This window comes from Neurospora crassa, linkage group V (assembly GCF_000182925.2).
Source record: "Neurospora crassa OR74A linkage group V, whole genome shotgun sequence".
Taxonomy (NCBI): Eukaryota; Fungi; Ascomycota; class Sordariomycetes; order Sordariales; family Sordariaceae; genus Neurospora; species Neurospora crassa.
In genome coordinates this window covers 4053091-4073013 of record NC_026505.1, presented here as the reverse complement: position 1 = coordinate 4073013, position 19923 = coordinate 4053091, and the positions used below count along the sequence as shown (strand labels likewise).

The 19923-nt window shown below is 38.6% G+C and overlaps 2 protein-coding genes across 3 annotated transcripts; one reads left to right on the top strand and one right to left on the bottom strand.

Annotated features, from left to right (window-relative positions):
* The first annotated feature begins 2034 nt into the window (after positions 1–2034).
* On the top strand, positions 2035–5043 carry pex24 (peroxin 24). 2 transcript variants are annotated; one of them, XM_011396381.1, is made up of 4 exons: positions 2035–2173; positions 2290–2500; positions 2662–3264; positions 3327–5043. In XM_011396381.1, exons 3-4 carry the CDS (start codon positions 3095–3097, stop codon positions 4744–4746), a joined length of 1590 nt encoding a protein of 529 aa, XP_011394683.1. In that variant the 5' UTR covers positions 2035–2173; positions 2290–2500; positions 2662–3094; the 3' UTR covers positions 4747–5043. The 2 variants fall into 2 exon arrangements, with proteins under 2 accessions (XP_011394683.1, XP_011394682.1); XM_011396380.1 differs by lacking the exon at positions 2035–2173 and having other exon boundaries at positions 2198–2500.
* A 297-nt stretch (positions 5044–5340) lies between these two features.
* On the bottom strand, positions 5341–6627 carry NCU06636 (cell division control protein 14). Its single transcript, XM_955776.2, has 2 exons — positions 5913–6627; positions 5341–5839 (listed from the first exon to the last, which is right to left on the bottom strand). Exons 1-2 carry the CDS (start codon positions 6315–6317, stop codon positions 5381–5383), a joined length of 864 nt encoding a protein of 287 aa, XP_960869.1. The 5' UTR covers positions 6318–6627; the 3' UTR covers positions 5341–5380.
* Positions 6628–19923: the final 13296 nt, after the last annotated feature.

Below are 19923 nucleotides of genomic sequence, written 5' to 3'. Positions count from 1 at the left end.
AGTGGAAAATTGGTTTTGTTGCCTTGCTTGCCCTGGGGCCTGTGCTAATGACCTGGCAAGGATTTCTGCCCTCTGTGCTGTGTGGTGCTACCGGGCCGCTACACCATTCTCTACGGACTAGCCTGGTTTCGCCTTGCCGGGGGTGCGCTCTAACAGCCAGGTAGGTAGGGCAGGACCTGACCCGACCTCATTGGAAGCGCACCACAGACACGGCACGTAAGGCACTGGACATGGTCCTTCCCATGGTGTCGACTGGATGCAGTTCAGCGCAAGTGTGTGATTCCCTTGAGGTTCTCCGCCCTTGACGACTTGGGATGGGATAGCGGGCAGGATGGCCATCACTGTCTGTACTTAGCCCCGCCTGACAACATTCCGTTGAACAACATGGAACATCAAGAACCTGTGCCGTGACATCAAGCGGCTGCTGGCCGGCAGGTGGCAGTCACCTTCATGAAGCAGCCACTAAATATTCTGACCTACCTAGGTAGGTAGACAGCAGTTGGGACATTGGCAGGCATCGGCCACCGGGTCAACCAGCTGCAAGAAGCCTCCACCTTATTTACAGCGCAACATACCTGACACTATGAAGGACTCAAGTCCCTGTGGTGCCGCTGCTGCGTAACTCGCCATGCGTGAACTGCTTGGGTAGGTGCGTGTATGGGCCACGGTTGGTAGAAACGAACAAAATGCCCTAGAACATGCTTTGCCCTTGTCGCTACCCGCGCTTGGTGAATTGAGCTTGCTCCAGCTCAGCAACTGCTCAGGGGAATGTTTTTGTGGGGACCGAAAGTCGCAGGAAGGGGGAAAAAAAAAGAAGAGAAAAAGGAGAATCAGCCGAAGCGGGACAGGAACTCCTCATTCAGAACAACGGATGGAAACCCAAGATGTACATATGCATCGATCTAACCCAACGCCTTCCCCTCTTTCTCCCCGCAGGGCCCTAAATATCCACCCTCAAACGGCATCCACAATCATTTCAACAGAGATAGGAGAAACGAAAGTGCCCCTGCGCCTGGAGTAGAACGGTCACAAATCTCCCAACTTCTCGTTCGCATTCAAAGACTTTGGGAATCCCAATGCACGACGCTCTCGGCAGACTGTCGTCTGAAAGATGACGGGGACGCCAAGACCAACACGGGAGCCAGTTCAGGTACACTCAAATTTGAGGTGTTGTTCCAAGGGGGATCCTGGCGGCGGCGATATTAGTGAAGAGTCGTGGCCAGGACGAGCAACAACAATTGTGCTTCCGGATAGCCAATAACATTTGCCTATCCTCTTTGTTTTGGAAATACAAGTGGTTCCTGGAGAGCAGCGTCGACGTTGAGGCTCCTGGAACCGCCATTAACAAGAAGTCGTATTGGTTTTGGTACTCATTGCTCCCTTGCGTCAACCGTGTAGTGTAGTTTATTTGTCCTTGCTTGAACTCAAAAATAATACGTTTGAGGGGGAAAAGTCTACTTCTGCCTCAAGAACCATGGACACATAACATGCAAGGTCCCCTCACCTTGCTGTAGGCCCGAGTAATTTTCAATCTCATCCGGCAGATGAACGTCAATGCCGAACTACGTGGTACATTGAATCTAGATTTGACAGAATGGGGTTTTGGTAGCTTGAAACGGCAGGGTTGTCCCCGTTTCATTTCTGTTTTCTGTTTTCTACGAACCTCTTTTGATATCGCCGTTCACGGTCACAAAACGCCTTTCACGACTCGTGTCGATGCCATTGATGTGTGTAGAACGGACAAGATGTTGGCACGGTTTGAGTAGAAAACAATATGCGAATGTGACATGGACGTCCGTACACATCACATCACCCCTAGAAAACTCGCTAGCTCGGTACTTGAAGAGCGCTTTTTCATCATTTTCAGGCTGGTGAGGTGGTATTTCTGACCTGAATAGCACCCGCTGTGAATGGTGTCAACTTTTGGTGCATGTTCTGGCGTGGTTTAGGCCAATAGGAGGGCCAAAAGTCTATATAGATATTCTCTCCCTTGTTCGAAGACGCTGCAAGTCTCGCGCTAACAAACCTTCAAGGGTTGATCTGTACAGCAAACCCCTTGATCTTGATGCCAACGAGGACCACAACGGAGTCCCCTTCCGGCTTGGCTGAAGCCCGCACGATCGAGATGTGATCGCAGCGAAAGCCTCAAGATCCCAAGGCTGTTTGATGCGGGGCAAGTACTTATCAATCCGTGATCACGTTTTCTTCTTCTTTTCCATATCGAGCTCCAAAGGGATGGGTTGCTCCCAGGAACCGGGAGTGATGAAAGCTTGAACTAATTCTACGCAGGGTCCGTCCCTTTTACCTCACACCCACACCCACCTCCAATGCCTTACTGTCGTCAAATACCGTTGAGAAGTCTGTCTGTGTCATCGTCCTGGGTGATCACAGCTTGCGCCGCCGACAAATGATATCTCACCTTGAGTTTCTAGGGTTTGCCAGAGAACACGGGTGAAAATGACGTCTCGTGTCTGCCACAGGCAGCGTCACCCCAGATAGGGTAGGTTGCAAGATTGGTCAAAACATCTGCCAGACCAAGGGATTGGATCCCGTTTATGTATGGCTCAGAGGTTCTTCTGTCCATGGACGAACGTCCCCGAGCGCAAGTCTGGCCTGTTAAGGATTGCTGCAAGCACTAACAAACGCTCTGATTAAACCCAGGATGCTTCGCCTTTGCGCCTCAGTATGGTGGGGATGTTATACTATAATGGCCCAATTAGCGACGCCTGCTTCACGAGGCTGCGTTAGCAGATGACAACAGCGATATCACCCCTGCAGTTCGCATACCGGTGGATGCATACCTAGCTCCTCACTCACCTCGCACGGCATTCCGTCATCATCATCATCATCGTCGCATACTATACATCCAACCCTACGCTTGCGCCCTTCTTGACCAGCCCATTCATAGCCCTTGAATTTCCCTTCTTCCCCTCAAGCTGCAACGAATCCAGTCTGACTGGTGCATGTGATTAAGCGACCCCAGAAGAGACGAAGGTGGAACATTTACACTTGAGAGCCGTTGGCTTCCGCCAGTTGAGGAGGAAAATGAGATCCTCGAAATCATAACGGGCCAAAACCGCTGTGATATCTAGCCATGGACGATTTAGCTGCTGCCTTTCTCGGTCAGGGGGATGACGCCTCGATCCAGGAGGAGGATGACGGCCAACAGGGCTCCGGCTCCGGCACCGACTCGACCACCACGGCCCGGACATTGCGACAGGGAATTCTCAAGGCAGCCAACTTGCAAGACAAGCTCCTGGAGAAGTACTTGCTCTCTAGCTCAACTTTTTACCAGTACTGTGGTTACTAATCTGAGTACAAACCAGACTCCTCGCCCAAGTCATCCCCGTAGACGATGGCCAGCCTCATGGCAGCGGCGAGCCCGGCGGGGCCAACGAACCCTCGGCCTTCGGCGAACGGCCGGGCTTCACGGTAGGCGCCATGTCCAACAACTTTCGACGTTTCAACGCGCGTATCGGGGTTGTCTTCAAATTCCAAGCCAAAGCCTTGCGCGTGTTGTCATGGCGACGGCCCACGCACACCTTGTCCCTCCTAGCCGTGTACACCTTTGTCTGCCTAGACCCCTACTTGATCTTCGTTCTCCCGCTCGCCATCGCCTTATTCGGCATCTTCGTCCCCTCCTTCATCGCACGACACCCAGCCCCCGCCTCCTCCTCCGAAGCGCACGCGGTGCGCAACCTGGGCTACTCTCCTCGCGGCCCGCCCCTGGCACCCGCGCGCACGTTCAAGCCGACCAAGGAGCTGTCGCGCGACTTCTTCCGCAACCTTGGCGACTTGCAGAACGTTATGGACGACTACAGCGTCGCCCACGACAAGATCATTGCCTTGGTGGTCCCCAAAACCAACTTCTCGGACGAGGCTTTGTCGTCCGCCATTTTCGTTTTGCTCTGCGGCGCGTGCGCCCTCATGACCGTCACCGCCCACCTGATTCCCTGGCGCTATATCTGTCTGGTCGCTGGCTGGCTCGCCATCTCGTCCAACCACCCCACCGTTTCCCGACTGATTGGTGAGTGGCAGGCGCAGTATCTAGGAGGAGAAAAAGAACCGAGCGCGACGGCGCAGGCCGTGCACGACAACGACAAGAAACTGGAACAGATACAGAACCATCCGCCCGGCCCCAGCCCTGATTCATCGTTAGCAGCCGAACGCGCCTTCGACGCCTGGGTCCGCTCGGATATCATCCTGGACGACGCACCGGAGACGCGCGAGGTGGAGATCTTTGAGCTGCAGCGCCTCAGCGATACCAGCGGTGAGTGGGAGCCGTGGCTATTCAGCCCGTCGCCGTACGACCCCCTATCTGCGGCGCGGATTGCGGGCGACCGGCCGACGGGGACGCGCTTCTTTGAGGATGTGTTGCCGCCTGAGGGGTGGGAGTGGAGCGGGAAGAAGTGGGCGTTGGATCTCTGGAGCAGGGAGTGGGTGGAAGAACGGATTATCACTGGGGTTGAGGTCGAGACGGAAGGGGAGAGGTGGGTGTATGATATTTATAATGAGCATGAGAATGGCGTGAATGGCAGTGACAATGGTGACCTGGGGGCGGCGTTGGGGGATGGGGATTACGAGACACCGGTCAGGAGTCAAGATCAGAGTCGGTATACGCCCAAGATTGGACCCACGATCAGTTGGGAGGAAGGGGAGGAGGGAATGGGTCGGAGGGGAAGTTGGCGGAGGCGAAGGTGGGTAAGGATGGTGAAGAGGAAGAATGTCAATGCAGCGTCCAATTAGTGGTGGTCGTCTTGGTGGGTCCCCTTTGCGGCTGCTGGTTGTAATGACTATAGGAACGACTGGATTGATGGACCTGAGATGATGGACCTTGGCTTCACTGCGCTATAGCTTGTCAAACAGCTTGAACATGCGGAAGGGGTATATTGTATTCCACCAGAAATGCCCAGTGTGTTCTTCCTTGTGACCAGCCTTTTTACAAAGCCGCCCCTTTTCCGCAAGGCAACAAGTCCCTTGACCACCCGCCTTTGCCCCTACCAACATGTAAAAACATTACCATACTAATACAACACAATAAGGTATAGGTATAATAAGTAAGCCCTGACATTTAATCGTGTTTTCTCTCTTTGGCCCAGTGGTATCATCCCAGGAGATACCAAGAGCATCCATCACCTCGCAGAAAGATAGATATAAGCCAATCGTCCCTTGAATTCCCTGACAGCCAGATCGCACAACCCCATCGTCTCCCAAATCCATTTCACGCAAGGTATCAAACGCTACGCTGTACCAGCCAAACCGATAATAAGAAGGCAAACCAATGAAGAAAAGAAAATGAAGAAGAGTAAAAAGTGAAAGGGAAAAAAAAAAAAAAAAAAAAAAAAAAAAGACTCGTGAAAGGTCGACAACAACCAACCACTCAGCTCAACACACCCCCAAACGGCTTATACCGATCCAAGTCCCTCAGCAAGGCATCAACGACCCCGGGGAGATGTTGATCAAGCTTTCTCTTCTTGACATCTACCGACAGCGTGACGCCTCCGTTGGCCTTGCTCCCTCTGCCTTGCTGACTAGCTGTATCGCTACCAGCCCTGTCCCTTGTCGGTGATGTGGGTGTTGACGGTAATACTGGTGAAGACGCCATTGATGCAGATGGAGCTTCGGGGGTGAGATAGAAATATAGGAACTCGGTCAAGCGGAACTTGACTTCGCGGCCGGTTTCTCTGCTTTTGAAAAGGGACGCAACGGTCAGAAGACCGTCAAGACGCTCAAAGACGCGCACGTTGGCGGGTGAATCGAGGAGGGCGACGACAAGGGTGATGATGGTTGCGCATTGGATGGCAGGGGTGTTGACGGGTTCTATCAGGTCGAGAAGGAGCTGTATTATGGGGAGCATAGGTTAAGCAAAGTTCATGATGGCTTTCTTTTGTGTTTGTTGCTCGTCAACTTACGTTCATGTGCGCAGCCCTCGAAAAGAGCACCTTGCTGGGTGGATGCAGAAGGAGAACACCCTGGATCAGGTCCAGAGCATTGAGGATAAGCAAGTCATACTGCCCATCGCCGCCTCGGGCCACCAAAAAATCGAGCGTTGTGAGCAGCCGCTGGGCGACGTTCCATTCGAAACCCTCTTGCAACTTGAAGAACTCGCGAAACGCTGGGTCGCCAGCAAGGTCGCCTAGGCCCTTGCGCTGTAGTTGTGGTTGTTCCCCGGCCGCAGCCGCATCTAGCTCCCTCTTGGCCGGGCCCGATAAGCATATCTGGGCGAGCAAGCCCTCGACCTGTTTTAGACCCTTCTTGATCTTTGCCGGCTCAAAGGCCGAGAGGTTGTCGAAAGCGAGCGATAGTAGGGACTCCATAGTTGACTTGATCTGTATATGTTGTGATCGGAGTCTGTTTGTGTTTGTGGTTGGGTTTTGAATTCGGAGACGGGTTCTGAAAATGTCCGATGGATTGGCGATGATGATACTTGGAAAGGAATAAGATGGGCAGCGCCCAATCGCCTATGATGTAATTTTGCGACTGGCAACCCCTGCGCCGAAGATCTTCAGGGCAGAAGAGAAGTGATAGCAGGGGAAAGGGCTCTTGGCGCTGGTCGTTCCCGGTTTGGTGTCTAGGTAGTGTATGGTACACAAATCGGTAAGTTGAGATACGGAATAAGTCGAAGTCGAGAGAGAGAGATGCTATTCAGAAAAACAATGGTAGACTTTAAGAGCAAGATGGACGTGGATGTCCCCCCAAATGCGCCGCCGCGGAAGGGGTTCAGTTGGCGCAAGGGCTAGAGGATCGGACGGGATGCTCTGATGCAAAACTGGAAGTCAAATGGCACTCTGACATCCACGCGTGTGCGCGCAGACAGGGGGTCACCAGACGACTGGGACTGGGACTGGGCCTGAGAACGAGGACCTGAAGCGGAAGTGGATCCGGCGACGTTGACCGCAAGATGCGAATTGGTTCGTTTGTACGAGCGTGATGGCGCCGCTGCCACGAAGGTCCAGGGATTTGCAGGGAGGAGCCGTGCGCTACCTGACCTCAGGTTGCTTTAGGGGGGCCGCTAGGCGTACGGGCTGGAGAGTTGCAGAAGAGAGAAACGAAGAGGAAAGAAATAAATAAATGGTATGTAAACAAAAAAGGGAAGAAGGTCAGAACACAGAAAGCTTCCCAGGTTATCCCATCTGACCATGTGCGTTGGACTGTCTTGTCTCTCGCAGCCCAAGGGACCCAACGACGAGAATGTACGTAGTTTGTTTTTATTAAAAAAAAAAAAAAAAAAAAAAAAAAAATGTAGAAAAAAAAATTGAGAAAAAAAAATTTAGAAAAAAAAAAGAGTTGCAACAACCCGACCAACTGGACGAAGAAGCTGTCCCTTGCTGCTGCCCGCCCAGGCCGCCAGAGCTGCCCGAAGCCGAATGCCACAGCAACCGGAACGGAGTTGACACCACGGCACGCACACCTCGTCGGGCGCGAAACAACAGTTACAGGCGTACACGCGTCACGGGGTGACAGGAACAATGAACGTGGGCAGATAGGCAGAGGTGAGGTGGGGTTGTTGACTTTTGTGTTGTGTGAGGCCCGGGCCCTGCACGCTGCATGTTTCCTCGGGCTTCCCACTGGACAATCTGGGACTACGGCGGCAACGAGGCCTCGGGCCTGATCGGCTCGCGTGACCGTAACCTCTAAAACGTAACCTTTTTACTAGATGAGTAACTTCTGTGTGGAGTGCTAGTTGCAGGGATTTGGGGCTCGTACCTAAATTTTAGTATGTAGAACCAACCAAGACCGACTAATCCAAACAAAATATAATCTACTAGAGTACCTTAAAGGTTACTAAGATAATTCAAACTACTACTATAGACTACTACTATAAATTATACCGCTATATAAAAAGAGAGGGGTTATAATCCTTTTTTAGTATTAAGGCTCTACCGTAGATTTTAAAGTAGTAATCCGTAGTATATCGATATTAATTATAAATAGCTAGTACAATAATTAATAATCCGCCTAATAGCCCGCTAAGGAGGATTATATTTAATATAGCTCTTAATATAAGCTATCCCTATATTCCTAATAGTAGTAGTATAAGGGATCCCAATTATTATAGTATAAGAATTTTTAATATAGGAATTTACCGTATATAAATTCCTCACTACCTTAGTATAGGATATAACTACCGCCTTTTATTAGTAATTACTTAGTTGCTATATATAGTATAACTGCGCCGTCGTCCCCAATATCTACTAACTACTTACTACCCCGCTAGCGTATAGTATAAAATATTATTAATAACTATATAGAATATAATTTTCCTAGTACGCCTATCTTCTTTAATAAAATTACGCCTTCGATAATTGATACTCCTTACCCACCTAGCTCTTAGGCGAGACCTATTAGAGTTAATAATAATAATAATAATAATGCGGTAGATGTAGGGGGTAAAGTATTAAAGCGGTCTTAGTTATTTAATAATAAAGAGGTAGTTAATTAATAATTTAATTAAAAAAAGAAAATTCGTAATTCGACTATAAACTAAGGACTATATTACTAATCTCTTGAAGTATATTACTAATTTATCTTTATCGCTAGAAACTCTTATTTAAACGGGTTCTTAATTATAATAAAGGAGGGTAAAAGCTTTAAATACAATTAGTATAAGTAGTAAGTAATAGTACTAACCGATTAAGTTCGTAAAAATAATAATTCTAACCGGGTTATTATATAGGAAATGTATTAAAGTGTATTTACTTATTTTAAAATACGTACTAAGTATATAAAGTAAATAGTTGAAGGTTGTATTAGCACGTCCTTCGATTACAAGATTGGTAAAGTTTAATATTCTAATATATATTAGAAACCCTTTATTAAAGAGTTTAGTAACGAAGGTAATTGGATGAAGTTAGGTGCGTACGTACTTAGTAATACCGACGGTTATTCTATCTTAATAAATATCTTTATAAATAAGTAGGCGATTAGGTTATTTATCCAATTAATATACATTATAATTAATAATAATAATAAAGATATACTATTATTTCCCCTACTTCGTTAACGCTATAAAATAACTATTACTAAAAGGAAGGAAGTCTATACGGAAAGGGCGCGAGAGAAGTGGGCAGTAAAGTACGCTTTATAATAAAAGGCTACTAACCCCAATCTCTAGAGTAATAAAGATAGTAGCAATAAACCGGAGGAGGAGGAGGGTAGTAGGTTTTAAATTTTATTTTATACCGTATTAATATAGCCGACTAAAAAAGTATCCGTTGGGTAAAGTAGCGCCTTAATTATAAAGTTTATTAGCGAAGTAATTAAATTAATTAGTAATGTGAGACTAATTAGCGTAGTTAATATTAAGACGGCGGTATTAGACTTTTAAATTAATTTTACAAGGGATTTATCGTTAGAAATAATTATTAATATATTTTAAAAGTTAATAAAGGAGGAAATTATTTTGTAGAACGCAATAGATAATAAGTTTAAACCCGTTAAATTGAGGTAGTTGGTAAGGGTAATTAGATTTGAGAGGAGGGCGTGCGGTAGTAACTATAATAAGTAGAGTAGAATAGAGTAGAGTAGAGTAGAGGGGGTTAATTGTTTGTATTTAGAAATGTTAAAAATCCTAAAATTTCTATTAAGTTTAAAAAGTCGGATTTTTAATATATCAATATACAATTAGGGGTCTACGAGAGCTATTTCCCCGGATTGTTTGTAGATGTTTATTACCTTTAATAGCCCGTACACCTTTAATGCGGCGTATTATATTAGTTTAAAAACTTTAGCGTCCGTTAGCTCCCGTTTTGGTAGGGTAAATTAATATTATAATCCTTCTATATTTTAGCGCTCTCTAGCGTATCCCTCTATAAATTAAAAGATCGAAATTTAAAAGTAGACTATTAGTACTTTATATACTTCTAATTAATTAATGGATTAATTTAAATTTACTCTCTTTTATATTCTTACCCCTTCCTTCCCCTCCCTTGGAAATATTATTACTATAGCTTCTATAACTTATTTGCAATTTGGATTCGTATAGCAATAGGATTATTAAGAAAGTATTTATTAGCGCGTTTTTTTACTAGTGCTAGTAACTGAGTAAGTGATTCCTCCTCCTCTTTTGTTAATTGGTAGCGCTAATAATAAATAAAGTTGTATAATCCCGTTACAGTATATATAAAGTCGATTTATACACTAATAGGGTACTTGGGCGCCGTGTCACGGGGCGCGAGCAAATACTAAGCTAAGACTTTAATTGTTGTACGAGGAACAGGAAGGGAATCCTATACGCGCACGAGAACTATATAGGGCACGCTGTGGAGTTTAGTATACGGGCTATAGCACGTATACACGTGACTGCTGTACTACACTCAGACAGCTGCAAGCTGGCTGCACCACTACAGTGTAATACCTATTTATATATAGGAACATAGCAGTAATACCTATAACACTACCCCCTCTCGAAACGAATCTTCCTACCCGAAATTCATTATTATTAATAAAGTAGGCCTCTCCCAATCCTCTTACGGTTACGCCTAATTAAATACCGATAAAAGTTTTACTAAGATAGGAAGACGGGAACCTACTTAGCGCCTTCTTAGACTCAATTCCTACTTAGGGGCAAAATACTAGCCAAAATATCGCTAATTTAACCCTTCTACCGAGAGAGCTATTATTACGTCCAATAATCCATTTATATGCTAGAAACTAGCCTAATTAATATATATAGAGGACCTTAATAACTTTTATTATTACTAGCCCTATTAGGGGTACTATAGGGACGCTCGTAGTATAGCGGTTTGCGTAGGACGCCCGTAACCGCTACTAATATAAGTCTAGAGAGTTCGCGCGTTCAACTCCTTATTTATAACTCATTTTTCTCTTTAAACGCTTAATTATTATACTACTAACCTCTCTCAAATCCTTCTTATTTTCCAATCTTATCCATTATAGGTTTTATTTTAGTATAGACTACGTATAGGCTACTCTAGGGAAATAAGAGACGTAAAACCGCTATAAAACGTACTATCTCTCGGTACTATTAACGGTTACCCTATAAAAGGGTATACTATAAGGTATTCGACTAGGGTATACGGAATAAGTCGAGCTAAACTCCTTTTTTACTATATTTATACCAACTTATTACTCGCAACCTCAATCTTTTATCTTCGTTACTTACTATTTAATTTTATACTTCGCTATACTAGTTAATTCGAGGCCGGCCCCGGTAGTAGTTGCCCTAGTAGCGCTAATATATTATTAGAGGATACTTAGGATTTATTGGGCGGGGTGTTCTTCGCCTTCTATTATACCTTAAATCCTTTTCTAAAAATTGGGTAAGGAGGGCCTAGCTTTAGGCGAGCGTCGTAAAATTCCTAAATTAATTCGTTACATCCTTCTAAATTCGCTACTAACTACTAATTAGGGGGGTAATAAATCTATTTAATTTAATAGTATTAATTGCTTCCTACCTTCTAATAATCTAATAGTATTTCGAACTTCCAATATCTCTCTTCGATAAAGTTATCGGTTCTAGTAATAATTATCCCCTTGTTAACCTTTACATCCATAACTAAATTTAATTATCCTAGTAAGCCTTCTACGTAAGGCTTAACTCTTAAGATATTGACTATATAAGTAATTTTTATATTTATTAGTAAGGATAATTCTAGCGAATAGGAGTCTACCTTTATTATACGGAAGGGACCTTCAAACTTTAGTAATAATTTCACTACCGGTTGGCCTGTAGCGTAATTCTCTATATTGAATATAACTATATCGCTTAATTTATACTTAGGGGTATCCGTTCTCCTTACGTTAGCCGTTACCTTGTACCGGTTTTAAATTTATTTTAATAATATAATAAATTTATTCTAAATTATTCTAAAGCGCTCTATAATCTTATTAACCTTGAATATTTACTACTGTTACTCTAGTAATATATTTAGTAGTAATAACTTCGAAGGTTTAATACCTATCCGGGGATAAAATCCGTAATTAGTAAAGAATAATAATACTCCTATAATTACTAATTAGAAATTATTACCTTAGAATTCAATTAGCGCCAACTAATTTACTTAATCGTCCTAAATTTAATTAATAAAGGTTTTAAAGTATTATTCTATCTCTATATTAATCCTTTTAATTTAGTTATTTATTTCTTTATAGTATAGCGTAGACAGTTTTAATTTAATACCTAATTTATCCGAGAGTTATTGTTAGAAGGTAGATACGAATTATACTCCCCTATCCGATATAATAGTATTTAGTAGGCTGTATAGAGTATAAATCCGGTTAATAAATTTTTCTACTAATTCTTCAATTAATAAACCTTTGTAAGGAATAAAGTATTTTATTTTTATTAATCTATCTACTATTATAGCTATGTATTAATAAGCTACTCCTTTTCCGTTTCTTATTAATTTGGGCAGCGGCGTTACGTAGTCTACTAAAATATTTCGCTATAGTATATAGGGTAACGGTAATAGTTTTAAAAAGCCTATTAGTACTATTCGTAATAGTTTGGTCTTTAAGTACGAGAGACAACCCTAATAGTAAGTATTAATTATAGTAATTAAATTTAATTATTAATATATATAATTTATTAAATTTAATGTTTTATCCCTTCTAGGGTAGCTATTTAGTATTAATGTATAAATTCTATAAATTACTTCTAATTAAGTTTTATTATTATTAGGAGGTATTATAACCCAGTTTCTAAATATTGCCCTACTATTAATTAGGTAGTACTTTGCGAAGGGGATTCGTAGGATTTTCTTAAGGTACTTTAGCTAACGCCTACCTTCCTTAATTACAATTATAATCTTAACTATTATTATAAAGTTACTATATAATCTCGAAATTAAGTCGTCGGTATAGACCGTTGAATTAGGGTTATTACTACTATCTTTACCTTTAAGTATATAAATAACTAAGGGCTCTCCTTTATTTATTATAATATTAATATAAATCTCCTTATTCCTTTTAATATTAAAAGATTCATTAAAGCGACTAGGGTTAATTAGCGGCTTCTCTTGTATTTACAATTTATCGTTTGAAGCGTTCTTAGGAATGTATTTAGGCTTCTTATTTAATATATCCGGTCGTACATTTATTGAGCCCGGTTTGTATTTAATTATAAAATTAAATTAGAATAGAAACTCTAATTACTATATATACTTCGGAGTAAGTTTCTTTATAGTACTAAACGTTTTTAAATTTTTATAGTCCGTAATAATTTTAAATAGCTTTATAGTTCTTTCTAATTTAGGCTTCTATTTTTCTAGTACTTTTACAATTACTAGTAGCTTTTTATTATAAATATTATAATTATATTCGGCCGCTAGATATTTTATTGAGAAGTAAGTGATTAGGTAAAATTAACTGTCGTTGTATATTTAAAAGAGAGTTCTTCTAAATAATTAATTAGAAGCGTTGACTTCTACGACCGTAGGCTTCTCCTAATTATAAATTTTTAGAATTAGCGCCGTTATAAATACTTCTTTTAGTAGTTGGAACGCTGCTTTATATTTGTTCTCCTAATATTAATCCGCTCCCTTCTTTATTAATTTATAGAGTAGTTTTACTATTGATAAGAATTGCGCTATAAAGTATCTATAGAAATTAGTAAAGTTTAAGAATTATTGGAACTACTATTTCGAAGTTGGTACTTCCCAACGGGTAACAATTTCCACTTTATTTAGGTTTATTTTAATACCTCCCAGTATAATAATTAGGCTTAAATATTTCGTTCTCTAAATATAAAATTTATATTTATTAATATCGACCTATAAGCTTATATTAATAAAGTATTAAAATACTTCTCGAACATATTTAATATATTTTTTGTACGTTTTTAAAAAAATTAGTACGTTGTTAAAATAGGCTGTAGTGTATATATTTAGGATATTATAGAGGATATTATTAATAAAGTTTTAGAAAGAGGATAGTACTTTTAATAATTTAAAAGGATATATTAGCGATTTGTATAGCCCGAATTGTATAATAAAAGCTATTAACTATTTGTAGCCCTCTACTATACGGAGCCTATTAAAAGCTATAATAACGTTTACCTTCGTAAATTATTTTGCCTTATAAATAGTATCTAAAGTCTCCTTAATTAACGGTAGGGGGTATTGGTTCTTTAATGAAATATTATTAATCCTTCTATAATTAATATAAATTTTTATACCTCTGTCTAATTTACGTATGAGTAATATAGGTAAAGCGATATTAGAGGTTGAGGGTTAGATAAATCCTTTTACGAGGTTATTATTGAATTATTATTTAATAATTCTAAATTCCTATAGTAATATAGGTCTCGCTTTAAAGTATAGTAGTTCATTGCTTAGTATTAATTTAATTTTATAATTATAGGAATAGTACTTTAGTAGTATTTTAGCGTCTATAGGGTTTACTACTTTAAATAAATCTTTATATTCGTTTAGGAAGCGCTCCCTAACTTTATTAGGAGTGTATTTTAGCCTAATAGACTTTTCTATAAATTTTTATATATTTTCTTCTATAATACTATAAATACAATTGATTTCTATTAGTAGTATTAATATTAATCCTACCTCCTTTCTTAGGTTATAAACGCGGTTTACGAATGCTTAGGCGGTCTCTCCTAGCTTGAAGGATATATTGGAGGTCTATTCTCCTATTGCCTCTACTTTGTAAATATTAATTATTTTATAGATTTTAGAATCTTCGAAGTACCTTTTGTATAGTTCGCCCTTGCCTATTATAATGTCTTTCTAAACTTCCTCCGATAGAATTAGTATTAAGACGCGCGGTTTCTCCTTCTAGAACTCCTCGAGCTCCGCCTATATTATTAAATTAATATATACCCCTCTTATCTTAATAATTATTATAAAGGCTTCGGCGTTAATTAATTTAAAATCTTCGGGGTTAAAGGGTTTTATATCTAAATTTACTAATTTAAATTAATAAAAGTAGGCGTATTAAATTCGTTCTAGCCTTACTATAGTCTAGATTCTACGGCCTCCCTTAACTTCTACTATTATTTTAATTTTATTAGGTTTTCTTTTGGGTTTAAAAGGTTCCTCGAACTTTCTAATTACCGCTAGCTATACTAGGGCTTCTATTATTAGCGCTTAATTCCCTTTTAGTACTTCTATAGGGTATGCCGACGCTTAATTAATTAATACCTATTCTGCTAATTAGAGTTTCTTAGAGTTGGCCGTTACTTAGTATTTAAGTGCTTTAGCTATTCTTTTATCCTTATCCTAGGGTAAGTTTATTATTAGCTCCCTTTCCGATAGAGGGTCTGCTTCTAAAGTCGGGGTTATTAGTATTATTAATGTTTTAACGGTATTAAGTATATTGATATAATTTCTAATATATTCCTTATTCTATATAACTTTATTAGTTACCTAATTAATGTTTAAATTATATAATTATAACTAAGGCTAACCTAAGATAATAGGGTATTCTTGTACTAAATTGGTTATAAAGAGTTTAATTATTTCCTTATAATAACCGATACGTATTATTATTTTTATATAGTATTTAACCTATTCCTTAAATCTACTGTCTACTAAATGCAAGGGTCTTACTTTATCGAGCTAATATATTTTGAAGTATGTTTTTTTTGTGAAAGTTCTATTAATAAAAGTCCTCTTTATACAATTAGAATTAACTAGTAATATATATTCAATTTTACTATTATACTAAGGATACTAAAGGTACGTAAATAAAAAGGTAGTATTCTATCTATAAATATCTAAACTTTCTATAAATAAAAGTTCGTCTTTCTAGTAAGTAAGAGCCTACTAAATACTTATATTCTTAATAATATAATTTGTTGTTTCTTCTCTCTTAAATTTTTAATCCCCTTTAAACCCTCGGATACGTTTTAATCCGAGGGTTCGCTATTTCCTTATTACTAGGCCGCGGCGGTTTCGGGGACCGCCGTTTTAATTATCTCCTTTAGGGGTACGGAGTCTACTATAGCTTTAACGTTCTACTTATTAAATCCTCTATTTTAAGTCCTACTACCCTTATAATTACTAGTATTAGAATTATTATTAATAACTTTAAGTTTACCGCTATAATTAATTTAATTACGGTATTTATAGGTTTAATAGCCGGGCTTATTATATTTAATATATTATCTAACCGTATAACGGGCTTAAATAACCTCTAGATCTATTTTATTTATTTTAATACAATCGATTTCTATAGCCTTAAGGTCCTTCTATTTATTATTACCGCTGCTACTACTATTAATATTACTACTATTATTAGCCTAACCACTGTTATTATAGAAGGCGGCGTTATTGAGAGATTTAGATAGACTACGGTACAACTTCACCCATCCGTCCCAATTATTACGGCTAGGAGTATTGTACTAGTAAAATATTGCAGTATAAAGGTCCTTATTAACTTTATCCTTCAATATATAGACCTTCGTAGCTGCATTGTAGTTACATTTATCTACTAATATAGTAAATTACGCTTCAAAATCGGTAAAATTAATGAATTTACCGTTAGAACCTATACTTTACTTTAATTGGGCTATAGCCTTTTTGGAGATAATAATAATATCGCCTTATTAAAAACGGGAAATTAAATAATCTAAGAATCCTTATTTAATAGGCTAATCCTAAACTATTAAGTAGTAAAGGTTATTTAGGATCTTCCTTATATTTGTAGTAATAGTAACCTTAACCTCGCTACCTAAGTAGCTTATTGTATATAAGAATTTAGTTTTTTTATTTATAAAATTATAGTTATCGACCTCCTAGCGAATACGAATAATTATAAACTAAATAATAAACTAGTTGTAGCACTTAAATATATCCTTCTCTTCGCTTATAAATTATTCGGAGTCCTTAATTAAATTATAATAACGAATGTAAGTATTAGTAATTAGAGTAGGAACGAAATAATAATATCCTTTAGGGTTAATAAAGTAGCTACTAGGGCCGCCGCCTCTATTTTTAGGACTATTAAAATTTTTAGATTTAAAGAATCCTTTACTAAATCCTTTGTCTATTCTAGGCATCCGGCTAGTAAGTTCGCTAGCTCCTCCTATACTACTAACGCCGAACTTACTAATGCTAATACTACTAGTAGTAGCTCCTTCTATACTACTACCGTCAATATAGTTAAAGTTTCCTTCCTCCGTAATACCTATACCCAATTTATTACTGTTATTAATATGTACGAAAGATTTAATAGGTGCCTCCGCTAATTTAACCGTCCTGAACTAGATTTTAATCTAAGCGTTCCTAAGCTTCTATTTAATATAATTAAATTCCTTACGTAGAATCTTAGTCCGACTAACTTAAGTGAGGGCTTCCTTAAAATTAATATTTATTTCCTCGAAGGTATTATTTTAGGATTAGAATACGGTGAATATATTTGTATACTATTATTCTATTATAATTACGTTACGCTCTTTCTAATTAACGATAGTATGTAAAGAATCGTTATTTAATTATAGAGAAATAATATTCTTCTATAAAACTATATTTTCTTTAATAACGCTATTATACTTCTACTATTACTTATTAATTTATATAATTTATCGAATTTTAAAGTTTTTAAATATAGTAATGCGGGTTTTAAAGTTTTTTATTTTCTTTTTAAAAATAATTATTAATTTATCCTTTACTTTAATAATAGTATTAACCTTATTATTAAAATCCTTAAATTTAGTATTAAAGTAGTAAAATAGCTTTATAATTTCCTTAGAGTTTCTAACCTTCTTAGTAAAGTTTTTAGAAATTAAGAGTCCTATTACCTCCTCCTTATAAATATACTAGAGCTACTCGAAGCCCTTTAATAATATTAAGAATACTTTACGCAAATTAATTTAACTATATTAAGCTCGATTACTGGGATTAGACATTTTATTATAATTCTAGCCGGTAATAATAAAATAGGAAATATTGTAATAATTGTACTTATAATACTATTCGTAGTATTTAATTAAAATTCTCGCTTCGTATCGACCGCTATCGGATATATTTTAATTAATTATTTTCGACCGTACTAGTTGGCTAAATATAATCTCGCGAAGACTAAATATCCGTAGTAGTCTTTTACTACTCTCGGTCTTTCCGAAATTATTTATTACGTATTAATACGGTAGTTAGGTATAATAAAGTATTACGGGGCGCGAGTAAGTATTAAGCTAAGACTTTAATTATTGTACGAGGAATAGGAAGGGAATTTTATACGCGTACGAGAATTATGTAGGGCACGTTGTGGAGCCTAGTATACAGGCCACAGCACGTATGCACGTAACTACTGTACTGCACTTAGATAGCTACAAGCTGGCTGCACTACTGTAGTGCAGCATCTATTTATATATAGGAATATGGCAGCAATGCCTGTAATACGCCGACTTTCGTATTAACTTTACTATCCTCTTCAACTAATTAAATATTTGCTTAACTAATATACGATTTATATTATACCTTAAATTATATAATTCCTTCTTTATTATTGGCTGTTTGTTACCCGGAGCATTCCTCCAATTTTGGAGATGGTATTATATTGCTAGGAACGGGATTAAGATGCCTCTCTATTAGTTAAAGCCTGCGTTGGCTAAATAAAATCGCTTGGAGGGTATTTTAAACCTATGGAGTAAAGTAATATAAAGTAGTCTTACGTCTTGCATCGACCCTTCTGCGCTAGCTAGTATGTACGAGAAGGCGCTATTAAATTATATTATAGTAAATATATTTTGAGAAATAAATCCCTTTCTATTGCGCTAGCGGTTTTGGTCCTTTATTGGTACTTTAGTATAAATATAGGTATTATTAATAGTACCAATTATATTACTAAACCGTTAGTTACCCGCAATGAATTCAATCTTTAGCGCTATATAATTATTATTTAGTTGAATTACGAATTTAGTATAAAGTTTAATAAAGACCGGTATTATTTGGGTAACGATATTCGAGACTATCGATTGGACTATTAAGAAGTAGTAAATTATTTGCTGTTGAGTTTCGTTGAATGCGATAATTTAGATAAAGACTATTAATTTGAGTTTAACGGTTTAGTATTTGGTATTATATATATTACTACTTTCTTTTATTTACTTTATTAGAGCTATAAATTCTACCTTTATTATACGAAAGAGTTTAAAGAATCGCCTATTATAGCTATTCAATAGGTACTATACTTTAGTAATACTAGTTTTTAGGCTACTTTCGTTAATAATTTTAGGGTTATCGCTTTGCCTCCCTCCTATTAAGGTAATAGTAGTAATAATAATATAGATTGTAATAAATAATATAATTCTCCTTCGGTAGGCTTCCTCCTTTCCCCCCTCATCCTTATCCTCTATTACTTGGGTGTACTCCTTATCTCCCGCTATTATTACTAATATAGGTTTAATATAATCAGTCACTCTACTACGTCTCTTATATAAATTATTATTATTAGTTAGTAATATAACCTATATTTACAATAATACGTACGAACGGTTGTACAATTACGTAGTATAATTAAAAATCCCTATAGTTAGTACGATATTACGCTATAGACTATTATTAAATTACCTACCTTTTAATTACTTTATAATAATTATATTTACTTTAAAGAGGTTACGGGTTACGTAGAATACTTTGAAAGTATTTTGCGTAACTTCTTTGATAAATAGGGCGGTAGATATGTAAATAGGGGTATCTATACCGCTTTTAACGCGCGATGGTTGGTCGCTATACTTTATAGGAATTAGCTTACTACTATTAATACGCCTTTAACTTATTATTACGCTGGTATAAAGAGATTTTGAAAAAAGGTTACGCATCTACTTTGTACAAAACGTAACCTCCTTTTGGATCTATTTGTGTGGATTTTGCTTATATATATAGGGATATTTAAATCTATATCCAGGTCTTAGCTTGTATATAACCTAAAAGGTTACGGTTACGCGGTTACAATTACGTAAGCCAATTAGGCCCCTCAGTTATATAGGGCAAGGTAGGGCTAGTC